Raw genomic sequence first — 26,624 nt, 5'->3', positions numbered from 1 at the left:
AGTCCCCGGCCGTTGTTTAGACTCGGCAATCCTCTTATGCGACTTCAAACTTCTCCGGTATGGTAGTCGGCCCAAGTCCCTAACATACGTTTGTATTTCAGCGGTATACAAGGTAGATATATCGACCTGGCTGAAAGAAGTCGCACGACTTGAGTCTAAACAGAGGTACTTTGGCAGAGGAAAAGAACAAGCAGTTGCCGACCACAGTGAAAGGCGGGCAAGCCCCATCGCACGTTTCCAGCGATGAGATCCTTCAGCAATTAAAGGAGTCTATAGGGCAACAGTTGGACTTATCCAAAACCCGTACCGAGATTGAGGAAAGGGATGGTGCCTCCAAAGGGCAATGGTCCTTGGAAGATATTAAAAGATTCTGGGGGAAAAGACCCGGATGAAAGAAAAGGACCGAACCAAATAGTCCCTAGTCGTTATGGGCCAGGTCCAACAGTGAAACAAAATTACAAATCAATCCCAACATGATTGCACACTGACCGCTGTGAAAGACCAGTTGAAGGCAGAAAGCAAACAGTTAAAAGATGGAAAAACTTAATTCGGAAAAGTTGGAAGCCGAAGTAAAAGATCTTAAGTCAGACGTTAAGGAACTTATGTCCGAAGTCAAATCCAAACAACTTAAAAAGCCATTTCGCGATGAACTAGAAGCCCCAAACACCGAAAAGGTCGGGGACGCCCCTCAGATCCAATTTGTTACCTTGCCTAGAAGAAATAGTAGCGCAACAGCAAAAAATGCAGTGACCGAGGCTGGTATAGAAACCGATTCGGAGTCCTCTAGCGACTCCAATGGAGAAAGTCACCTGGAGGAGGCCCCCTTTTCGGTGCGACTCAATCCTCGAAAGAAAAAACGGTTTAAGAACGAGGCAGAAGAAACCACTGTCGCCGGGGGCATGAAACCAATTAGAGCTAAATGTGCCCAGTATTATCAGCATGTCCCTGCGGACCCGGGAAAAAATTGATAAATGGCCCAAAGAATTGCCACATCCCAAGAAATGGGGAATGAAAACTTGGGAACAGTTAGAGCATTTAAAAGTCATTTACAATCTACACTCATGGCCCGTGTACAGGTCCTGACGGTAATGATACCAAGACAAGACGGGAAGAGATTGAGCAAAGAGGTCTGAATCGCCCTTGGGGACGATGAGCAGCAATTAGGGGCATGCTGGGCTGCGATCCAGCACTGGCTGCTCATGCCGGGTCCAGCAAAAACGGACTGGGGAAAGATCGCAGCTTGCCAGCAAAAAGGGATGGAGGAAGTGCTAGAGTATGATGAGCGATTCCAATCTGTCTGGTTGGAACACGCGGGAATACATGATCAGGGACCCGAATAAATGAACGATAGCCTCTTCGGACCAATGAAAGCTGCTTTTGTTGCTGGATTAAACCCAGAATTGCCAAAATTGCTGAAAGGTACTTTGTCCCAGTGGGAGACCAGAGAAATAACCTTTGCAGCATTAGTCAATCGGTATAACCAGTTAGACCGGGATATGGCAGCTAAACTCCGAGCCACGAAGGCAGGGGGCAGCCCAACGATTCTAGCAACAATAATACCCACAAAAAATGACCTGGAAAGGGTTACCATTGTGGGAAAGAAGGCCATTGGGCGAAACGGTGCAAAGAAAAGGGCAGGCAGAGAGGACAGTGAAAGAGCCTGGCATCCAATCCAAGCACGCCCTCTGGTGGTGAGGATAACCTGATGCACAGGTTTAAGCAGCTTACACCACAGCAACAGAAGGAGAATAAGAATAATCTTTATTGTCACAAGTTAGGCTTACATTAATACTGCAATGAAGCTACTGTGAAAAGCCCCTAGTCGCCACATTCCGGCACCTGTTCGGGTACACAGAGGAGTTGCTGGAAGTTGCAAAAAACTAGGAAAGCCCACCCTCAATCGCCTAGTACCTCCTGGCATTGATCCAAAAGCGAAGAGATGGATTTTATATCACTGTCAGGGTGGGTGATCAAGATGTAGACTGTCTCCTGGACACAGGGGCTGAATTAACATGTTTACCCCTAAGATACAAAAACGTTTAACCTCTGGATGGCAAGATACAAGTTGCCCATGGGGCTGGGGGCCAGATTTTTGTCATCAGAAGAACTCAACCCATACTCATTGGACTTGGCCCACACAAATTGACCACACCTATATGGGTGGGCCCAGTAGGACAAGCCCTTCTGGGAATGGATGTACTAACTCAATTGAATTCCTCATTGCATTTTGAAGATGACCAAATCACATGAACTATCAGGAGCCTGAAGAAGGAGGAGTTGGGAGACCACTCAATATGCCCAAAGACAAGGATGATTGCGGCCTACTGCACAATGAATTGGCATCAATGACTGGGATTTCACCACCCTGCACCAAACAGTACTCCATCAGCCCAACCTCTATTGATGGCACCTTGCCAGTCACCCAACAGCTAGAGGATCAAGGTGTCCAGGTAAAAACTCATAGTTCCTCGAATAGCCCCGTATAGCCAGTACGGAAATCCAATGGGACTTGGCATCTGATCATCCATTACTCAGGGACATCAGCCCATCAGGCTGAGTTACGGACCCTGGCGGAGGCATGCCGGATAGCAAAAGGACAGGCGGCTAACATTTATTTTCCAGCATTTTCTTTTTGGTTTCGGCTAATATCTATACAGACTCAAGGTACAGGTTTGGAGTCGCTCAGGACTTTGGCCAGTTGTGGCGGAGAAGAGGATTTCTCAACACAGCAGGTACACCTATCCAAAATGGGAAGAAGGTACAAGACTTACCAGAGGCCATACAACTACCATGTGAAGTGTCTATTTTGAAATGTAAGGCCCATACGAAGGGAAATACAACAGAAGCACAAGGAAACGCCCTAGCCGACAAGGCAGCAAAAGAGGCCACCTCAGAATGCGCTCCTCCAGAGGAACCAACTCAAGAATGCAGACTGGGAGCAATCAGTCTAACTCGAGACCTACAGACAATGCAAGGCAACTGTTCTCAAGAGGAAAAGTGGACATGGATTGAAGCAGGAACGAAGCTAGATGATGAAGGCACCTGGAGACAAAGAGACACCGACAAGCCAGTCACGCCACAAGTACTGATGCCCTATTTAGTCCAATGGGGCACCTGGCCCTGCAAATAATGACAACACGGTTCCAGAAAAGCTGGTGGTGTCGAGGATTCAAGAAACATGCCCAGTTGGTAGCAGACCACTATGTGGGTTGCCAGAAAAATAATCCTGGACCCATTGTGGTAATGCCCCAAGTGAGGTCCCCTGCCAGAATTCCAACATTTGCAGGTCAACTATATCTCCCTTCCTCCATCTCACGGATATACTGACGTTCCCGTGGTGTTTGACAAGTTCTTAAGGTGGGTGGAAGCCTTTCCAACTAAAAGGGCCACAGCCAATCACACGGCCAAGGTCCTGTGTAAGGATTACATTCCCTGATGGGGAGTCCTGACCAGCATTGACTCTGACCAAGGAACTCATTTGCCGGGTGCTGTCTGCAAAGAAGTCTGCAGACTACTAAACACCACCTGGAACTTACATTGTCCTTATCACCCACAATCTTCAGGGCAAGTGGAAAGAATGAGCAGAACTCTGAAACAGTGACTTGCCAAACACCATCAGGAAGAAATGCCTTGGCCCCAGGCACTACCAATAGTCCTGTGCAGTATTAGGGCAACCCCGGACAGAACTATGGGTCTGAGTCCATTTGAAATCATAACAGGGAGACCCATGTCCCTACCAGGAACAATTGATTTACGAAAAGCCGATTGTCATTAATGAGTGATGCCTTATTACAATATTGTCAGAATCTAACAAATGCTATTAGTTCTGTTTCCCAACAGGTATCAGCAGCCTGGGGACACCCACCAGCAGGAGGGCACTGCATCGTCCCGGAGTATGGGTTTACGTGAAGAAAGTACCTAAAGAACCCCTAGATGCTACGAGAGATGGACCCTATCAAATGCTACTGACCACCCAAGCAGCTGTTAAAGTCCAGGGGAAGAAAGCTTGGATTCTCGCATCTCACGTTAAATGAGCACACAGTGATTAAAAAGACGATTTTCATCCTATCTTTTGAGCAGAAAGTTTTGTTTTGCCAATATGTTCAACCATATTGTGGTATCCGTTATTTGCATTTTCAGTTTTTGCATTCCTTATTTTCTCTTGACCAGCCAGTCTAGCTATGCCAACCCGGAACAGATTCCCAAGGAGCTAAATGTTAACACCTTTTACATGTCCTATATGTATGCCAAAGATGCCAACCTCTCCAGCTGTTGGGTATGCACTTACATTCCCCACTTACTCCAAGGGAGGCATTCCCTTGGAACCCATCCCCTTTAATGGGTCTTAAATGGCCAAATGGTATATCTTCCAGAACATCTCCCGTTCACAATCCTCCCATAAGAGGGTGACCTCATGTGTAGGGAATAGCTAACTGATCAACATAGCAGATAACATTGGGAAATAGCACTCAGCAGGTTATTCTTTGACTGCTTTGTCAGGGTGGTACCAGCCCAGTTACAAGCGGAGCCATGGGCCCCCATATATAGAACTTCCCACAGCCTCGAGTCAGACAGGATCCATATGCCTAACTAGCAAATAGCTGGAGGGACAGGAGCTAGGATAAATGCAGTTGCAATCACTATTTTGATGTACACAGCAAGAAGTCTTACAACATCAGGTTAAAGTCCAACAGATTTGTTTCGAATCACTAGCTTTCGGAGCGCAACTCCTTCCTCAGGTGAATCTGGTGATGTGAGCAAGGTTTGTAGCCATGTAAAATGGCTAACTCCCGATTAGAATGGCCAAACCCTGATTTAAAATGGCGAACGGAAGAGGCTGATGGGAAAATCAGCCAACAGGACTCAAACAGACAGCTGCTGGTAAAACAGTGTATTCGCCTCTGGGGAAGTCAGCCCAGACCGATACCTGCAGCCATCAACATCACAACAACCCAGCCATCTGCATATAAAGTATCAATCCCGTGAACAATATGCTACAAATTAGTAACACAAAGCCGACCCAAACTTTTCGGCGCCAGCAGGAGCTGACACAAAGAGAGGTAAAAGACCACCCCCCGATCAAGGAATCGCTCCAGCATTGGAGAATATCGAACCAAGTGATTGGGACCAAGTCCCATCACTTGGAACCAGGTACAAGGTCTGCCCCGAGAGGCGGGAAGCCCCTGGGGACTATAAGAATAGGGGCCAAGTTTAAATCGACCCTTCTTCTCCTCTCCGCTTCATTCGTGACCCTCTGCAACAGCCGCGAGAAACGTAATTCTTACTCCAACGCTCGCTACGAGATAGGCACTCCTGACTATCGACCTGTACCAGCTTTGAATCCCGCAGGCTCAGAACCCATACGAAAGGCCATTCGTTTCCCTGACCTGGTGGGCCATTTCCAAAGTTAAGTATTGGCCTGTTAATTGTAGGAAGTAGCTTAGAAGTAGAATTAATGTATAAGTATTAATTGCTGTATATAATAAATGAGCATTGATTGTTGATTTAACTCTTACTAAGCAGTGTGTTGGATTATTAATCATTACTCGGACTTGAACCACGTGGCGGTATCAGAAAGATACCTGGCGATTCAAGAGCAAAGGTGACAGAATAAGAGCAATTAAACTAAGGCTAAAACGAGCAACATTTTGGCGACATCCTGACGGGACCCGATCTAGAAGTGGAAAACCACTCCGGGAGAACCCAAGAAATTTGAATTAGAAACCCAATTGGAAACAGAAAACCACAAGTGTTCAAGCGGTTCTGATCAATAGTCATAATTCGGAAGTGTGTGTATGCATGCGTAACTAACAGGCTATAAGGTAAAACTGATAGATTTTTGTTGCGTCAAAACAGTCGGAAGTCTGTATTTTTGGAAAATAGCGAAAGCCGTACCCGCATTTACAACACTCCCTTAGCCCCCTGTTCCAAATTTAGAAGAAGCAGTCGGATAGGAAAGGTGGCCATGCAGGCAATGCAGCGCCTCATGAACCCTGAGGAATTTGCGGTCACAGCGACCAGCAGCAGTAGGGTGGGACAGTGTCCCATTTGGGAAGAGGAAATCCAGAAATATCTCAAGGGCAAAGGATGGCCCCTGTGGAATGATTTCTGCGATAATGAGGAATCAGGTCCCGGAAATATAGGGCATACTTGGTGGGAGAACCTGAGTGAGATACACAAAAAGAGCTTGGGAAAAGCTCGCAAGCCGATGGCAATCGTGTCCTGTTTGGCACAATTGCGAGGCACAGAGGAGGTCGTCAAGACGCTCCGCAAAGAAGTTGAGGGCATACATCGGATGAGTAAAGTCGATGTAAGCAAAGTTGAAAAAGAGAATTTAGAATTAAGGAGGAAATTGGCAGCAAAGGATGAAGAGGTGGCTGACGCCAAACGGGGTCACCAGTCTTGTCTGGCGCATTTAAGCAGTTTCCAGTCACAGTATGAAAAGGCCTATCAGGACACACAACGTGCAGTCCTGATAAGAAAAGAGACAGAAAAACAGGTAGAGACGCTACAGAAACAGTGTAGTGATCTCAAGGCAGGCTTAAGAGCACTCCACGCTGCCACCACAGAACAAAGACAGAGCACCATAGATCATGCAAAGTGCCGGAAGCAGATTGCAGAGCTGCACTCACTGCTTTCTGTTCAGAAAGGTTTTCAGGAAACCTTTGGGGAAAAGTTAGACCAGGAAGACGGCCCTGATTGGGAAGAATTACAAGAAACAGCACAGAGATATGTTCAGGGAACATGAGCGCAGGGAAAGACCCAAAAGAGAAAAGCACCCCAACCCCCCACACAGCAGGTAGTTCAGGCTCCAATGAACCCTGTAACCACCCACCGCACAGCCACACCGGACGATGCGGAATATCTATATAACACCCCCTTAACAGTGACCCAATTATGGATGCGTGCGAGAAGATCACACCGTTCCTAGCCAACTCAGACCCCCACCATTTCTTTGCCACAGTTAGACGTCAGGCGCACATGTACGTCCTGGACGAGAGAGATCATGTAAAGCTCATGGTTTTAAGTTTAGATCCATTGGTAGCAGCAGCCCTTCCCAACCCACAGAACGTAGGAGGAGGCATCCTTGCAGAAATGCATACCGCGATCCTGGATGCGATCGGGTATAACTGGGGTGACCCCGTAGATGGCCTCAATAAATGTAGGCAGAAGAAATCTGAGCACCCCACAGCGTTCGCTGGACGCCTGTGGATTCACTTCGCAGCAGTCTTCGGAGACGTAGACCATGCCCATTTGTCCCCAGACAACATGGCCAAATGGACCCACACCCTTATCTCCCATGCCACAGATGCAGGACAGAAAGCCTGTACTAGTTATGATCCCTCAGAAGAGGCCCATAACGAGAAGTGGGTGGTGAAAAGATTGTCCCGCGTTTGGGAACAATCTGTTCAGAGCAAACCCACCGTTAAAAACACCAAAGAAAAGCAGGCCGCTGCAGACATGCAGGCAGTAAAAGCAACACATCATAACCCTGCCTGGGTAAATGAGGGAAAGAACAACCCCCCACCCAAGTCACTAGAGTGTTACAACTGCGGACAGTTGGGACATTTCGCAAAAGAGTGCAATGCCCCTAAAAAGCCACAGAGAGCCCAGCAGACGGGCACTCTGAGTAAGAAAAAGACAGAGCCCATCCATAGCGTTAGCGCCCGTTCGGATCAGACGGACTTGACCGGAACGGACTGACGGTGTACGGGCTCCCCCTGTTGGGTCTGCAACACTCTTTGGGATAGGTCAGGACGACCCGTAGTCGCAGCAAAAATTAGGGGACAGCCTATCGAATTTCTTTGGGACACACCACCATAAATTCCTCCACCGTATTTCAAAAAGACACGTGACCCACTACAGCCACTATCACCCTCAGTGGCTTTACAGGCCACTCACAGCAGGGACACATCACAGCCCCCCGTACCCATCCAGATCGGAACCATCACCACCAAACACCCCGTAGTTTTAGCAGACCTGCCCCACACAGCAGAACACATTCTGGGAATTGACTTCATGAATTCCCACCACCTTTCATTCGATCCAGTCAACCAGTGTGTCTGGAAGATGACAAAATCCGCTAGAGCCCCCGCAACGCTCAACATAGGCGAATATATGAACAGAATTAGTGCCGTAGGCGAATTTTGGTTCAACCAGACCACGCTTAGTACGGACAAGCAGGTTAGGGCAGTCCTGCAAAAGAACAGGGCAGCATTCGCGACCCACAAGCACGACTGTGGACGGATGACTGGCTCCGTACAAGTAACAGGACCTGACCCTAGACCTCAAAAACAGTATGGATTTCCCCAAGAGGCAGAGGGAGAAATCTCAAAAGTAATAGAGAGCTTATTAGAGCAGGGTGTATTTAGATCAATAGCCTCCACTAATAATGCCCCGATTTGGCCAGTGAGAAAGCCCAATGGATCATGGCGAATGACCATTGATTATCGGGAACTCAACAAAGTCACCCCCGCAGCAGCCCCCACCGTAGCAACAAGTCCCGAGACCATGCTCAAGCAGGGACTCAATTCCCGCTACTTCACGGTTTTGGACATCAGTAATGGATTCTGGTCCATTCCATTGGCAAAAGCTTGCCAGTACAAATTTGCCTTCACCTTTAAAGCACAGCAGTACACGTGGACATGCCTCCCACAAGGATTCCACAATTCCCCCTCCATTTTCCACCGACAGCTGGCAAATGGATTAGCAACATTTTCTCGCCCCGAATGTCTGGTTCAGCATGTAGACGATCTACTACTGCAGACACACTAAGGAAGAGCACATTGAGCTTCTGTCCGAACTCCTGGAACTATAACATTCAATTGGTTGTAAAGTCAACCCCAAAAAGGCCCAGATTTTGAAGAAAAAGTGGTATATTTGGGAACAATTATCACGCACGGTAAACGCGAGAACGAGCATAAAAGGATTGACTCGATCGCTAAATTGCCCCTTCCCCAGAACGTTTCAGCCCTCCAGTCATTTTTAGGACTGGTTGACGACTGCCGAAACCACATTGACGGTTTCACCAGCAAGGCAGCACCCCTCTCAGACCTCCTAAAGAAGGGAGCACCCTGGGAATGGCTTCCGCAGCATACGGATGCTGTGGACTCTTTAAAACAGGCACTCATAGCAGCCCCCGCACTACAAGTTCCAGACCCGCTTTCCTCTTACGCCATAGAGGTAGCGACCACAGACCGCACCCTTTCAGCCGTGCTCCTCCAGGAACGGCACGACCAGTTAAGACCCGTGGCTTACGCCTCTTGACTTTTAGATGCTGTGGAGCAGGGATTTTCAGCCTGTGAGAGGCTCCTGCTCGCAGTTTTCTGGGCAGTCCAGTACTTTTCATATATTACCGGACTGAACCCCATCACAATTCTGAGCGAACACACCCCCACCCAACCTTTACTGGACGGACGACTCAAGGACGGTACAGTAAGCCAAATAAGAGCAGCCAGGTGGACCCTTCTCTTGCAGGGACGGGACATCACAGTAAAAAGGACAAAGACACACACCTACTTAGCCGACAATTTACAGTACCCCGGAACCCCCCATGAATGTGATATTATCTCTCCACACCACAATACAGGCCCCTTTATTGCTCAAACACCCCCCAGAAAGATAGGAAATTCATCTCAGAGCCCCCCGCACACGGACACGTGTGAGCCCATAAAGATTTATGTGGATGGATCTTCCACAGTCTTAGATGGGAAGCGCATAACAGGTTGCGGGATCTATGTTGAGGACGCGCAGGGACGCGCCTTCGAGGAAATATCGTTGAAACTATACGGACACTTAGGCGCGCAGGCAGCAGAGCTTGCGGCCATTGCATACATAGCTGAGCACCCAGATTCCTTCCCCAGCCCAGCAGACATATACCCGGGCAGCCTCTATGTCTGTAACAGCCTCACGGAATTTCTGCCCCTGTGGGAAGCAAGAGGATTTGTTTCCGCAGATGGGAAACCCCTCCTCTCAGCCCCATTACTACGCCATATTTTAGAAAAAGCCCAGAACAGGACTTTTGGGATCATAAAAGTCCGCAGCCACCATCGTTCCTCCCACCCTGGAAATGTAAAAGCCGACGCACTGGCTAAGGCAGGTTCCAGACATGGGTATTTTTGGAAACCCCCCCAAAGCGCGCCAGTAAGTGTAGTTCAGGTCACACAGACTAGAATCGAGGATCTAGTAGAGGCCCAGAAGCAGGACAGCAATCTCTCGGAGATTGTAAAAGGAAAGTATCCCGCCTCCTACGAGAGGTTTAAAAATGCTCTGACCACACATGACGGTGTGGTGTTAAAGGACACCCTTTATGTGGTTCCTGAACAGGACAGGAACCAATTGATTTGTTTGTTCCATGAATGGTCATGGACATCAAGAAATCGACCCCACTACAGCCCATCTCAAACAGCTTTGTTGGTGGCCAAATTTGGAGGAAGATGTAAGCCATTACATAGAAAATTGTCTTATCTGTGCGCAGAATAACCCCGACAGATATGCCAAAAAGGCCCAACTCAGCCACACCCGACCAGTTAATGGCCCCTGGACTAACCTCCAGATTGATTTTATTGGTCCATTGCCCCCTTGCAGGAATGGCTATAAATATGTACTTGTGGTCATAGACAGATTCAGAAAATGGGTGGAAGCATTTCCAGCCCGCACAAACACTGCAAAAATCACAGCCAAGATTTTAACCCACCACATCTTTACAAGATGGGGACTCCCCTGCAGCATTGAATCGGACCAAGGTTCTCATTTTACGGGACGTGTCATGCTGAACGTCCTCACGATATTTGGCATCACCCAAAAATTTCACATTGCATACCACCCACAGTCGAGTGGTATCGTGGAGCGCATGAATCGGACCCTAAAAACCACCCTCAGAAAAATGGTCCAGCAGAACAACACCACTTGGGACTCAGTCCTCACTTTTGCGCTGATGTTTTTGCGTAACACTATTTCTACATCCACAGGTTACACCCCACACACTCTCATGACCGGACGCCCCATGAAAGGCACAGAATACTTGTTAGGTTTGGACCTGACCAGCCCCGAAGTAACGGCCCTCACACATGAGAAAGCCGTGGAGCAATTAGTTGCAAATGTTAAAACGGCTCAGTTAGCAGCCGCAGTAAAATTGGGCACCAGAAAGAAACAGAGCAAGGCTTGTTTTGACAAGACAGTGCATGTGACTGAGTATAGTATTGGACAGCAAGTGATGCTGTCTGTATATAACCCCAGCACATTCCTGTCACCTAAATACTTGGGTCTGTATTCTATTGCGGTCAAAGTAAGCCCATCCGTTTACAAAATCAAGTACCCCAATGGTAAGGTTGAAGGTTTATGGAACACAGTCGAACCACGCACACCACGTCATGCTTGACGCAGCAGACCACACCCCGCCCATAGCCAACGTAACCCGACCAACCCCCACCACGTCCAGCCCAGCCACAGACTTGACCTCGACTCCACCCCCGAAATATACACTCCGCCCCCGAATGCCCACAGACTGCAGCAGCAGAGACAGCGACTGTGACTCTGACGATAGCCACAGCACGCCTCCCTACTATCCCCATGCAACCGGACCCACACCCAACGACTCCGACTACGATCCAAGTGATCCCCACCTGATCACTTTTCTAAATAAACCCCACCACCGACCACCGAACCACACTGACGACCCCGATTTTGTCCCCAGCCACCTAGACACCAATTATTGGCACCGTGACAACTCATACCGACTCGTCCGAAACGACGAGAGCAACCCCAACTCACACCATGCAGCCCTTTCAGCCCTGATACACTGAAGAGTTTGGCACCTGGGAGAAGCTGACGACCTCGGGTCTGACTCCCAAGCCGCCAACCCCTTTGCGACCCTGTTCGCAACCGAGAACTGAGGTGTCCAGATGATGTTTTAAAAGGAACCGCTTGGGAAAAGTGTTGTCCTTCCTGATGGAACCTGCAGAATGTTTTATGTTGTTTGTAAGTTTGTTCAATGTTGTATGTCCGACAGGAGAATTTTTCTCACTGCCACATGCCCATTCGGCCGAAACCTCTGAGGACTTGCCCTCAGAGACCCACCGCTGCCAGACGCTTGTTCAGCGGAACCAGCTAATCTGCAGATTCTGGTCAAGAGACCACACGCTTGTTCAGAGGAACTAGCTTTTCAGCTGATACTTGTTCGGGTATCAGACGCCCGATCGTAACTGCCCTTCTGGTTCAAAGGATAGAACCACTACGGCAGCCCCACCACGATGACTACATTTTTGCCCGTTCTTGTCGGTTGCTCAGGCAGTGGAGAAACGGCGTGAGACCCGCCCTGCCTGGGGACCCCCCCCGCTGGTCAATCACGCTCGGGTAGGGGAGATACGGCATTGGTAGCCGTCCTACCCGGAGACTCCATCCAAATCTAACCCGTCGCGGCCCATACTCACCTCATTTTGACATTATTCATTTCAAAAAAAGTTTTGTTTGTTTAGGGAACCTTTAGGTTGCCCGCCATCTGCTATTTACATCCTGGAACATTTGGATGGTAAATCAGCACTGGTTCATGATTGGGAAGTGTGCCATGTCCTAAAATTTGTTTCTTGAAAAAAAAAATGAGGGAGTCACACATAGTGACCAATTATAAAGGGAATAATTGGCACCAAAGGACAGACACACTAGCATACCAGATATTAAATAAAGATAGTTCCAGACACTATGCTTGTTTCTACAGAACTCCAGAAGTTCCAGGACCGGAGAAAATAAAGAGAAGACAAGAAAGAGAAGGAAAGAAGACAGCCATGAGGACTTCCTTCATCGTGATCAACATACTGTTTTTGGACATTTGGTTGCGCGTGAACGCGAACCCCATGACTTCAAACCCCCCAGCCGTTAATGTTTCACTGCCCTGCAGTACCCAGAGCCCAGTCACCAGCGGCACTACATCATCCTAGTGTGCCAGGTTCATAACCTGGTACTCCCTGTCCTATGTCATCGAAACACTGTTAGCATTGGCGATACTCTGCTGTGTACTGCAGACTATGCGCCTACGTAAATGGAGAAGGAGAGCCTACCGCGCTCGAACCCCGGTATATAGGATCAGATCCCCTATATTCGGTTACGACCAGACCCCCGACCCCCGCGATCTATAATAAAATAATAAAGTGCATTCACCTGCGTTTATTGTTGTTGTTGTAAATAAAGAGATGTAAAAATAACTTTTTCATGAGCAAAAAAAAAATTGTATTATCCTGAGCTTGACTGCCAAGCCAGGAAAGATTGTATGAAATGCTGTGATTTTGTTGTATGATTGAGGAAAGTAGGATAATGGAATGTTTAGCGAGTGTAGTATATTAAGGATAAATTAGAGGTTCCAAGTTTGTTGTTTTGTAATGCATGTCCCTGTCTGACATAGCGCCCTTAGAATTGTTAGTTAAAAATTTTTGTGCCGAGCTATGGTCAGTGCAGAGGCCATGTAGGAGGTGTCCCCCCCGGTCAGGAAATGGAAAGTAACAAAAATGATGTGATCCTTCACGCTTCGCGTTAGGATCACAAGGAGGGTATGTAGCCATGTAAAATGGCTAACTCCCGATTAGAATGGCCAAACCCAGATTTAAAATGGCGAATGGAAGAGGCTGATGGGAAAATCAGCCAACAGGACTCAAACAGACAGCTGCAGGTAAAACAGTGTATTCGCCTCTGGGGAAGCCAGACCGTATCGATACCTGCAGCCATCAACATAACAACACCCCAGCCATCTGCATATAAAGTAGCAATCCCGTGAACAATATGCTACAAATTAGTAACACTAAGCCGACCCAGACTTTTCGGCGCCAGCAGGAGCTGACACAAAGAGAGGTAAAAGACCACCCCTCGATCAAGGACTCGCTCCAGCATTGGAGAATATCGAACCAAGTGATTGGGACCAAGTCCAATCACTTGGAACCAGGTACAAGGTCCGCCTTGAGAGGTGGGAAGCCCCTGGGGACTATAAGAATAGGGGCCAAGTTCAAATCGACCCTTCTTCCCTTCACCTCTCATACCCTTCGAGACCCTCTGCACAGCCGCGAGAAACGTAAGTCTTACTCCAACGCTCGCTACGAGATAGGCACTCCTGACTATCGACCTGTATCAGCTTTGAATCCCGCAGGCTCAGAACCCATACAAAAGGCCATTCGTTTCCCTGACCTGGTGGGCCATTTCCAAAGTTAAGTATTGGCCTGTTAGTTGTAGGAAGTAGCTTAGAAGTAGAATTAATGTATAAGTATTAATTACTGTTTATTATAAATGAGCATTAATTTAACTCTTACTAAGCGGTGTGTTGGATTATTAATCATTACTCGGACTTAAACCACGTGGCGGTATCAGAAAGATACCTGGCGACTCAAGAGCAAAGGTGACAGAATAAGAGCAATTAAACTAAGGCTAAAACGAGCAACAGGTTTTACAGCTAATGGGCGAACTGTTACTAAGGGATGGTCAAAAGATGCGTCTCTTGAGACAGGTCTTTGCAACATGACCGACGGAAGCTTCTTTTCAGAGTGCTGATATCCCGAAGCGGTGGCCCGCTTCGACTCTTATAATGGTTCTACTTTATTTGTGGCTACAGGGCCTATCCCGGGCTACCACACTCCTGGACAGGATCTTGCTACTTGGGGTATATTGTTCCCTTTATTCGCCATTCTTCCTCTCTCAAAGAACCTCGGATTAGGCGGCTATTATGGAGATGGAAAGATTCTTTTCCATACTGGTCCCTTTTTATGGGACTGCTAAGCTGGTGAGAGAGTCTATTAACATAACATCTGTTCTGGAAAAGGTGGGTAATGACACCGCTGACACCCTCGATAAAATAAATGCAGAAATGTTTGCCATTCGTACAGTGTCCCTGCAGAACCTCATGGCTCTGGACTTGTGTGACTATGTTCTTGCTGAAAAGGGTGGAACTTGCACCCTGATAGAGTGCTGCACCTATATTCCAGACAACTCTGAGGAAATTACTAATTTTGGGGAAGCACATCCAGACGGAGATAAAGAAACTCAAACAACCGCCAGCAAACAGCTTGTGGAGTTGGGCATCTGGATGGCTGGGCTCAATGGGAACCTTTTTAGTTCAGGGCTTGATCTTATTTTTCATTTTCATTCTCACTGTGTATTGTGTTTTTATGCTTATTAAGTGGCTACATAAATGGCTAACCAAAGTCCCTGCTAAGGTTATGTCTCTCAAGACAACCTATCATCCTCTTTTGCTTAATAAGTATGCTTACTGTATTTAAAGGATTGCAACACTTTATTGGCTTGTACATTCCAGTGTTGATGGCTGTTCCTAAACAAAGGGACCATCAAAGGCATCTGTGAATGTGTTTCTCTTCGTTATTTCCTGCTTGCTTGCTTTTATTTGATTCATTCTTTTTGAATTTTTGGAAGAATCAAAGGAGATATCATAGAGAAATTTCCAAAATAGTGTGTCTGTGGGAAAGTATACTGTGGGAACACATCAGTTTTATAGAACCCAGACTGCAGATGCAACAATTTAACAAAGTGAGTACAACCAGTAAGTCAGACACTAATGTGATTGATGGCAAAGACCACTATTCAGAAGTCGCAATTCAAAACTTGTAAACCTATAGGGAGCAGAGAGGGGAGCAGTATTAAACCATACCGGTATAAAGTTACTGCTGCACGTGTTGCCCGCTCTCTTCACCTTTGCTTTCTTTCCAGTGTTTTCTTCCTTTTGCCCCGCTGGGCTTTTGTTTCTTTTGTTTTGTATTTTTGTAGTTTTTGAAGTGTATTTACTAGGATTTTTGCAATAAAACTCAATCTCGCGCTACCACTGGACCCACATCTCTTATTTGAAAAATAAGAGATCCTGCATACAGGGACATATAAGTTATGAGCAGGAGTAGACCACTCGGCCCCTCAAGACTGCTCAGCCATTCAATAAGATCATGGCTGATCTGATCGTAACTTCAACGCCACATTCCGGCCTCGCCCTCGATAACCTTTCAAATCAAGGTTGTTAATCAAGAATCTATCTCACTCTGCCTTCAAAGACTCTGATTCCACTGTCTTTTGAGGAATAGGATTCCAGAGACACATCACCATCAGAGGAAAAGTGTCTCCTCATCTGTTGCTCCATTTCTTTCAGAGGGCTTATAACCACATTTCTAAATACATGACACAATCAGCAGGTTCACATTGCACAAATAATATAGCATTCGTCAAGGAAATGCTAAACATCGAATGGAAAAGGCATATGAAGCCTACACAGATTCCAAAAACAAGGTGTGCTTAGATCCTGACTCTGAACTCTAGGCATTATTTTGTATGGTGAAAGCATTTTCTCACATTGGCTGTGTGAATACACCCAGTGGAACATCACACTTCAAACTAATTAGCACAAAATTTAGCTCCAACCTCAACAGCTTCTTCTCGAAGTTTCTGAAACATGTTAAGCATCTTTGGGTTTAAAATGACCTTCATCTTCTTTGGGAATGTCTCTCCGTGGTGCAGGACTCCCTGAAGAAAAAGTAAACAGAGGCACTTTGTTTATTGAACATATATTATCTCTTGTCTTTTACTTATCTCTCCTGCAGCTTTTGACTTCTGCTGGATTCCATGGTCAGCAGTAGCTCTACAGTACCTCACCTAAGGAATCAGCTCCTCTCTGCAAATCTGCAAATTCAGGCTATTTGAGAATAGAGCAATATCTCTCTTTCAATAATGTTTTTCTTTCTCTCCCCCTCCTCCACTCTCTGGATGGAACGTCCCCCTCTGGTGATGAAGCATGACGATGGGCAGGATAAGTGGCCTGTTTTCCGCCATTCATAACCAGGAAATGGAGTAAGTGTAGCCTCAGTGGGGCATTCCTTGCTGAGGTTGCAGGCACCAAGAAACACCCCGCTAAACACGCCTAAAACGGGCCTCTGTGTTTTCCCGTTAAGAGACTTTAATCCTTTTTATTTTTTGTATTATTTCCTTTTATAACCCTCTTTCCCCTCTGTGATTGTCTGTCTTGTGTGTGTGTATAGAGGGTGGGGCGAGTTAAGGGGGGGGGGGAGTTAGGAATTAAGTAATAGTTAACCTGTTGTATTTGTTGCCGATTTAATTATAGTTATTATTAATAAAAAATAATTGTGTTTAAATTTACAAACCTGGTAACTGTACTTATTGGGCAGCCAAAGACCAAAGACTTTGGGTGTTTTCTGAAAATGAATAGGTAATTTTGACTGTGTTGCAATTCCGGTCAGGTGGGGCTGCAATTGACCACGCACTAGCCCAGGGGGTCATAACAGATCTCACACACTAATCATCAAAACAGACATCACCAACTCACACACTTTGATATTGTTGCCTCTTCTGACATTCTGCACAGCTTATTTCGTCAAACCCTAGTGAGGTTCAATCAGCACTCAGAAGTTAGGCAACCTTTTCATCTGCGTTGGCATTCATCACAGTCTGTCCACAACTTTTTATGCAAGATAAGTTCACCCATAACAACGGCGAGAGATGCCAGACTGGAGGGGCGAATACCTAAGCCTAGGCCACTCACTATATGTGAAAAGCAGGTCGTAGAACTGGACGAAAAGCACAAGGACTCTGCCTGTACCAAGGGTGACATTGACGTCTCCTAAGCCAGTGAGAACCATTGGACACATGCCAAAACTGAGTGCTTAGCCTTGTTGATGACTACGCAGCTAATCACTCAGTATTTCTTCTCTATCTCACTGGCACCAGCAGGAAAAGGTAGAGGCCCACTGCAACCACCCCAGCCCCCAGACCACCTTTATTTTTAAACTTAGAGTATCTAATTCATTTTTTCCAATTAAGGGGCAATTTAGGGTGGCCAATCCATCTACCCTGCACATCTTTGGGTTGTGGGGGCAAAACCCACGCAAACACGGGGAGAATGTGCAAACTCCACATGAACAGTGACACAGGGTCGGGATCTAACCTGGGACCTCGGCGCCGTAAGGCGGCAGTGCTTTTTCTTTTTTTTGTTGAAATTTTTTATTTAAAACAGATTTGTAACATTTACAGAGAAAAAAAAGGCCATATACAAAAGCCTTAACATATTGAAAACGAACAGTGGGAGAGAATAAACATATTAATAAAGCACTTCCCCAACCAGCTCTATTTACCCATGCCCCACGTGTTCAACTAACCTAATGTGGCTCTAACCCCCCCGCCCCCCCCCCCCCCCCCCACTTCCCCTCCCCCCGGGTGCTGCTGCTGTCGGTTTCCTATGCTATTTCCTGCAAGCAACTATCTCCCCCGGGGATTTCTGATCCCCCCCCCCTTACCCTCTTAAATCTTCTCTGCTCTCCATCACGGCTGCCCCCCCTCCCGACCCCCCTGAGGCCTGCCCTGCCAGGTCCGCCCCGCGCTTGGCCCTAGCCCGCCCCTTCTCCTACTCTCCCTGGTGCCCCCCGACCTACGCTAACTAAGTTGACCCCTGCCCTTAGCGCCTGGCTGTCTCCCGCCCGAATGCTGGGGCCCTCCCCCCACACCCCAAAGACCCATTAACCTGATTGTATCTCCCTGTGTCTTTTCAAGTCCCTTACCCAGCCCCTAGCCCATCCCCCTATCAGAGGCCCCGGTCTCCCGCCAAAAGATACCAAGCGCGGGACCCCCTTTGCAGGCCCCCCACCCCCCCCACCCCCCCGTTGCAAGCTCCCAAACTCGCCCTAAGCAGTGCGCCCTCAAGTCCCCGTTCTCTGTCCCGGCTGAATGCAATCTTAAATAAAACATTACAGTGCAGGATAATTTAACGGACCGCCGCCACACAACAGCTCTGTGAGCCTAGAGTCCTTTAGTTCAAGTCCAGCTTCTTCTTTTAATAACAGTCCATTTCTAGTCAAAACAAGTTAGGTTAACAGACCGCCGCCACTGTAGAGCATTGAAAAACAAACCAAATGTCCGTTAGTTCAAGTCCAGCTTCCTCTCTTTAATAAAGGCCTAAACCTGTTCTGGTGTCTCGAAGTAGTAATGAAGTTCCTCAAACGTCACCCAAAGCTTCGCAGGATACAGCATTCCAAATCTGACCTGCTTTTTGAAGAGGGCTGCCTTTACCTTGATGAATCCTGCACGCCTCTTGGCCAGCTCCGCTCCCAAGTCCTGGTAGATGCGCACCTCGCAGTTCTCCCATCTGCTGCTCCTCTCCGCCTTGGCCCATCGCAGCACCCGATCCCTGTCGGCAAGCCGGTGAAAGCGAACCACCAAGGGCCTCGGTCGGTCACCCGTCCTGGGCTTCCTTGCGGGGGCTCTATGCGCCCCATCCAACTCCAGGGGTCGAGGGAAGGCCTCCGGTCCCAATCAGCGCTTCGAGCATACCCATCACGTATGCGCCCGCATCCGATCCCTCACAGCCCTCGGAGAGGCCCACGATCCTCAGGTTCTGCCTCCTGGCTCTGTTCCCCAGCTCTTCAAGCTGCTCCTGCATCCTCCTCTGGCGGGCGTTCAGCTCCTCTACCTCGTGCTCCAGCTCCGTTACTGTGTCCGCCTGGGTGGCGAGCTTCACCTCGACCTCCCTGACCGCCTTCTCTTGGACCACCTGCGCCTCGACCATTCGATCCATCACCGCCCTCATCGGGTCCAACGTATCCCTCTTCAAGTCGGCGAAGCAGCTCCGGAAAAACTCCATCTGCTGCTCCCTTGGCCAGTGAGCCTCCGCTCCCTGTTCCCTGCTGGCTGCCATGCTTCGCCGCCCGGTCAGAGGTCCCCGCTGCTCCTGCTTCGAACTTCGCCGCTCCATTCGACCACTTCTGGTCCGACTGTCCATACCCCGGGAGGAAAACCTCTTCTTTTCGTCTCCTCCGCCGATTCAGGCCGCCAGGTCCCGAAGAAATCCTGCAAAACAGGTCCGTTTGCCCATCGCGGGCGGGAGCGATCCAACCTGCCGTAAGGCGGCAGTGCTAACCACTACGCCACCGTGCTGCCCTCCCCCAGACAACCTTGATGAGGATACTGAGAAGCCATTAGATGTAGAGGGGGACTAACATCCTTGCTAGTGGGTTTGCTCATGCCTTTGGGAGGAGTTTAAACTAATTTGGCTGGGGGAGGGGATTATCATAGAATTTACAGTGCAGAAGGAGGCCATTCGGCCCATCAAGTCTGCACCGGCTCTTGGAAAGAGCACTCCCCCAAGGTCCACACCTCCACCCTATCCCCATAGCCCAGTAACCCCACCCAACACTAAGGGCAATTTTGGACACTAAGGGCAATTTAGCATGGCCAATCCACTTAACCTGCACATCTTTGGACTGTGGGAGGAAACGGAGCACCTGGAGGAAACCCACGCACACACGGGGAGAATGTGCAGACTCCGCACAGACAGTGACCCAAGCCGCAAATCGAACCTGGGACCCTGGAGCTGTGAAGCAATTGTGCTATCCACAATGCTACCGTGCTGCCCCATATGCAGATTGTTTGCAGAATAGGGACACAGTATAATATAGAAAAGCAATCAGGTCAGAGGGAACACAGCGGTAGTAAGTTTCAGGAGAGTAAGACAATGCTGAAAGGCCTCTACTTTAATGCCTGGAGTATTATAGGTAAAACGGATGAGTTAAGGGCCAGGGTTGACACATGGAATTCTGATATAGTAGCCATCATGGAGACGTGGTTGAGGGAGGGGCAAGATTGGCAGCTTACCAGCCCAGGATACAGAATCTTCAGGAGGGACAGGGGAGGGAGCAAAAGAGGGGAAGGCATTGCACTATTAGTTAAGGAGTCAATTACTGTAGTATTGAGAGATGATATCTTGGCGCTGGTGCTAAATGAAGCTTTGTGGGTAGAGTTTAGGAATAAAAAAGGATAGCCACATGGCCACAGCTGGAGTACTGTGTGCAGTTCTGGTCGCCACATTATGGGAGGGATGTGATTTCACTGGAGATGGGACAGAGGCGATTCACCAGGATGTTGCCTGGGCTGGAACATTTAAGTTATGAAGAGAGCTTGGATAGGCTTGGGTTGTTTTTGCTGATGGTGCCAGAGCATGGCGACTCTGCGAGCTCTCTCCCCTCCCTGTCCCTTTTATCTCCTATCAGTGTTCTGACCTACTAAAACTATTTTACCATTTGTCAATGTTCTCTATTGATTATTCTTTTGTCTACTATGTACATACTGTGTACGTTCCCTCGGCCGCAGAAAAATACTTTTCACTGTACTTTAGTACATGTGACAATAAATCAAATCAAATCAAATCAAATCCTTACCATGAAACTGACCCGCTTGTCTTGATTTCCCATTCAGGGGAAATAATGTCCCAGTGTTTAACCTGTCAAGCCCAGTTGTAATCTTGAATGTTTCAATGAGGTCACCTCTCTTTGGGTGTAATTCTAACTTGGCAAGTTTGGGTTAGAAATATCAATAGGAAATAAGAACATTGGCAGAGGCAATGGAATTGTTGACAGATAGTGAATGCGTACACAAGATTGTTACTGTATTATATAGATTTTGAACTGGCTGTCTATATAACTATTGTCTAATTTCCTTGTACCATTCATCACAGGATGATACATACCGCAGGTAAGGTCCAATCTTCACCTGGATACCGGACAACAAGAAACTCCAATACCTTCTTGCCACATTTTACTGCGGGGGAGTTATCTGAGTTCCTCTTAAGGCTGTAATAGAAGGCAAACATTAGACTTATTGAGTGGCATTAAAATACCAGATCATTACAACATTCCCTTGCAGCACTCCGACTCCTTGTCTAACCACTAGTCCATGTCTAGTGAATCAAGGCAGGCTCTAAATGCAATATTGATGAATTTACCAGCACAAAGCTTGTCTTCTAAGAGTAATTGATCTTTTGGATGAGTTGTTGTCCATTTAATAAAGTGTGTGGTCCTGTTGAGCAAAGCTCGGTGCGAGGACTGCAATTTCACACATTTCCTGTGTAGTTTTGCTTCAGACAATCAATCAGAATCAGTGGTGCATTGCTGGGTTGGAATTCACCCTGAATAATCTGGGTCTTTGAGTGACGATGCACCACTTAGACTGGTACTGAGCCCACCACCAGGAAATTATTGGAAATCATTGCGGGATCAATTCCAGGTTCAGTGATCACTGCTAGGCAATGAGCCTGAATATATATTGATTGGGCCCTGGCCCCATTATTGTCCAATTAGCATTTTCACAGACGGGCTCATTACCATCTATTTTTAGACCCAGGGATGAAGTCCATCAGGACCCAGAAACTTGTCAACTCACAGCTCCATCAGTTTGCTCAGTATTGTTGCCCTACTGATTATAATTTTACCAAGTTCCTCTCTCTCCCTCCACCCCTTGATTTATAGCTATAACTGGAATGTTTCTTGTATCCTCCATAGTGAAGACAGAAGCAAAATATATGTTCATGTCATCTGCCATCTCTTTATTATTTTGTATGAACAGCCCATTCTCACTCTTGTTACGGACGGGTGGTCAGCTCTCAACAGTGGCTAAGAGACTGGCCCACATGTCATAACTTTTTAAAGTTCTAATGTGGTGCAGAAAAATTTATTCATTCCAGGAGCGATAATATAAGAAAAAGGGCTTGGTTATTTTATAAACAAACTTTATTACAACAAAAGAAAAGAAAACAATATTTAATCTTTTACTTCAGCTCCAACATTAACAGATTACATGCAGTTTCTCAACCTTCATACACTAGTTCCCATTAAACATCACTCATAATAACCATGCCGCTCTCATGCCACTTACAAAGACAGGCCAAGCTAATACTTGCATTTACAAAGTAAATTTCCTTCTGTTGGAGACATTGGTTCAGAACCCTTTTCCAAAGACTGCGTTGGTGGCAACATTCATGACCTCTCTGGTCAATTTCCACAGCCTTCTCCCTATGACCATTCAAAATAGCATTTTCTGTCTCTCTCTCTCTCTCTAAGCTCCGCCCAGCCCCTCACACAAACGTTCTTCCCTGAGATGGCCAGACTTGAATCCATTATCGTTATTATGGATGATTGCCCACTCCCATTTATCTTACCGGCAGATACTAATTAAATGGCTCCTCTGGGTCTGCCATCCTTATTAAAGACAACTACTTAACCCCAATCAGCTCCAATGGCTCAGCAATGCCATCTGCAGCAGTGGCCACTGTTGGAGTTGCACCTGGAGAAAGAGGACATAGAGATGGGTGTGCATTCTCGCAGTAAGGTAAGTGGCTCAATTGGACTTCAGGTGGCCATTTGCCATCTTTCCTGCTTCTAAATTAATGGCATGGCGATAGGATGTTGTGTCACTTTCCACCTTCCTATACTATGTTGGCAATCCTTCCCCTCCATGTCCCTGTAAAATTCGGTCAATATCTGATATTGTGATGCTTCCTGGATGTGGGGAAGAGCTTCTGTAAAGGGACAAGACTGATCTAAAGTTGAAGCAAGCTTTTACTTTACTCAAAGTTTAGTTTGATATTAGGATTAATGAAGATACTCTCAAAACAGGGAGATGGGAGTGACCTGTCAGGATGACCAGCAGTTGGAGATGAGAGCTGCATGGGTAAGACACCAACAATGTGCTGGAGCATGAAGTAATTCGAGTATGGAGTATACCACACTGAAACCTGGTCCTATGCCCATAACCTCCACATTGCCTGTTCCAGCGTGAGTGGAGCATGAACCCTCTCATTGTAATAAATTCCCAGAGTGGGATTCTAATCAAGGAGGAGAGATCAGTTACATGGTTATCACAAACTGCACTTTTATTACTTACTGTAGTTTGACCAGAGCTAATCTGTATTGTAAGAACTACAATGGGCAGGATTCTATGATAATGGGGCTAAGCGTTGACGCCATCGTAAACGAAGGAGCGTTTTACGATGGCGTCATCTGGACCCAAGGAGCAGCGATCCTGCGCCAACACAGCACTGGAGCGCTTCATGCAGCTCCAGCTGCCAATACGAGCGCCAGCACAGCCAGCGCGGGTCCGCGCATGCGTGCCACGGCTGGCGCGAGTTCGTGCATACGCGTGGGTTGCCGACACCCGGGCAACATGGTGGAGCCCTACAGGGGCCTGGCACAGAGGAACATAGGCCCCCCGGGGATAAGTCCGCCCGCCGATCGGTAGGCCCCCATCACGGGCCTGGCCATCGTGCAGGCCGCCCCCCCAAGAGTCGGATCCCCCCTCCCCCACACCAGGACGGCCCCATGAACACCGTGGTCTCGCCAGGTAGGACCACACGCGAACGTCGCAGGCGGGACTCGGCCAAACCCAGCGGGCATTCAGCCTGCGATTCACGTGATTCGCACCCTCTCCTCCCCCCCCCCCCCCCCCCCCCCCCCCAGCGATTCTCTGACCCGGTGAGGGGTCGGAGAATCCCGTCTAATATTCCAGGTTTGAAGTGCATGTAAGGTTCCTGTTTATAAACAAGTCACGGTGACTATCTTCTTACCGTGTAATGATGGGATCTACCGCGTGGTTTGGTCCAAAACAACAAAGCTTCCCTCTTCCACCCAGTCCGGTTCTTCCCTTTGGGTTTCTGAAACATGCATGGACAAGTTGTTTACAGCTGCTACATCTAGAACATTAGTAACTAGACATTGTGCTGGCAGAAGAGAGCTACATGGACCATATACAAATGCAAGGACACACATGGTTGTTTCAGTGGTAGGAGCAGGCACCAATCTCACATGCCCCAGAATGTCAAAGCTGTACCCTGCTGTCCCACAAGGGGGGAGCACTGGCAACACATAAAAACTGCCTTAACATGCAAAGGAGCTTCACTCGAAAGGTTCCAGAGATAAAGGGACTACAGATATGTGGACAGAGAAGAAATTGGCATTATTCCCTTTAGAGCAGAGAAAGCGAAGAGATTTAAAATAGTTTTCAAAGGTAAATAACAAGAAATGAATTTCGCTGGTAGGAGGGTGAGGAACCAGAGCATAAAAAATGAAGAGAGGGCAGCACGGTGGCGCAGTGGTTAGCACTGCTGCCTCACGGCACCGAGAACCCGGGTTCGATCCCAGCCCCGGGTCACTGTCTGTGTGAATTTACACATTCTCCCCGTGTCTGTGTCGGTCTCACCCTGTTATGGGCAATGGTTTAGAGAACAGCAAAGTATATCATGGAGTTCACCTGACCTACAACTGTTTATAGATTTTGGCTATGAGGAGCACAAGGGCCGGCCTTTCAGCTGTTATTCCCAGAGGCCTTAAGCACTTTTACTCAAAAACAAAGTTTATTCTACAAATTCAGTTAACATTTTATAAACACACAGTAAACATTTTTATCAGCTACAAACATAAATACCCCACACAGCTACAGTACTCTATAGTTAACCCTTAATAACTTCCCTTTACTGTTTCACTGAAGTAACAACATCCATAAATCAGACCATCCCTTTTACCACAAAACAGTAGGTTTGAATTCCTTCCAGAACAGTTATTACATTGAAGTTATCAAGTGATCCGGAGACATCTTTTTAACATGCAGAGAGAGAGACTCCAAGATCCTTGCAGTCTGAATACAGCTTCCAACTGTCTAAACCGAAGGTAAAACTCAGAGTCACAAACAGCTTCCAGCTCAAAACGAAAGTAAAAACCAGAGCCACCGCCCAGCTCCACCCAGACAATGACATCACTGCCGCCATTTGAGAAGACAAACATTTCTTAAAGGGACATTCCCATGACAACCCCCACAGCCCAAAGCATTGGCCATGCTAAATTTCCCTTAATTGGAAAAAAAATGGCACTCTAAATTTGTATTAAAAAAATTAAGCGAATTGCCAAAAACAGAGGTACAATAAAGACAATTATTTTATTCAGTGAGTTATGATGACCTGGAATGCATTGTCTAAAAGTGCGGAGTCATAGAGTCATACAGCACATAAACAGACCCTTCGGCCCACCATGTCTATGCTGACATTCACATATCAATTTATACTAATCTAATTTTTTATATTTGTTCATAGGATGTTGGCGTCGCTGGCTGGGCCAGAATTTATTGCCATCCCTGAGAACATTGAAGAGTCAACCATGTTGATGTGGGTCTGGCTGCACATGTAGACCAGATCAGGTAAGGACGAAAGATTTCCTTCTCTAAAGGGCATGAGTGAACCAGATGGGTTTTTAAAACAATTGACTCATGGTTACCTTTAGATTTCTAATTGCAGAGTTTTATTGAATTCAAATTTCACCATCTGTCATGGTGGGATTTGAACTCTGGGTCTCTAGTCCAGTGACAGTATCACTATGCCATTGCCACCCCTGGCACTTGGTCCATAGCCTACTTTGTCTTGGTGATTTATGTGCTCGTCCAGATGCTTCTTGAATGTTGCGAGAGTACCTGCCTCCACCTCCCTCTCAGCCAGCACATTCCATGGCCAGGATTCTCCGAAAATGGGGCTATGTCCCCATGCCCGCTGGAAAACACCCCCGAATCACTCCAGACATTTTTCAAGAAGTCCGGTGTGATTCTCCGACTTTAAGAGGGACAGCAGGGCCACAGCATGCACCGCGCAGCTCCTGCTGACGACGCGGGGCTCGGCCGAGGGTCCGTGCATGCTACCGCAGAGCCACACAGCGGACCGGCGCGGAAGAAGATAGGCACCCCCCCGAATCGCGCGCGCCTGCCGATCAGTAGCCCCCGATCGCGGGCCTGCCCGTCATGGAGGCTCCCCCGGAGTCTAATCCCCCCGCCCCCCC

The 26,624-nt window shown here is 47.6% G+C and overlaps 1 protein-coding gene across 1 annotated transcript in view; it reads right to left on the bottom strand.

Annotated features, from left to right (window-relative positions):
- trpm2 (transient receptor potential cation channel, subfamily M, member 2) overlaps positions 1-26,624 on the bottom strand; it is a 350,526-nt gene that overhangs the window by 17,011 nt on the left and 306,891 nt on the right. The window contains exons 31-33 of the mRNA XM_072484225.1: positions 24,374-24,460; positions 21,503-21,605; positions 16,396-16,497 (exon numbers count right to left, since the gene is read on the bottom strand). Of these exons, the coding sequence (XP_072340326.1) occupies positions 16,396-16,497; positions 21,503-21,605; positions 24,374-24,460 (292 nt within the window). The remainder of the gene's footprint in view (positions 1-16,395; positions 16,498-21,502; positions 21,606-24,373; positions 24,461-26,624) is intronic.

This window comes from Scyliorhinus torazame, chromosome 2 (genome assembly GCF_047496885.1).
Source record: "Scyliorhinus torazame isolate Kashiwa2021f chromosome 2, sScyTor2.1, whole genome shotgun sequence".
NCBI classification, from domain to species: Eukaryota; Metazoa; Chordata; class Chondrichthyes; order Carcharhiniformes; family Scyliorhinidae; genus Scyliorhinus; species Scyliorhinus torazame.
This window is presented reverse-complemented; position numbering and strand designations above follow the sequence as displayed.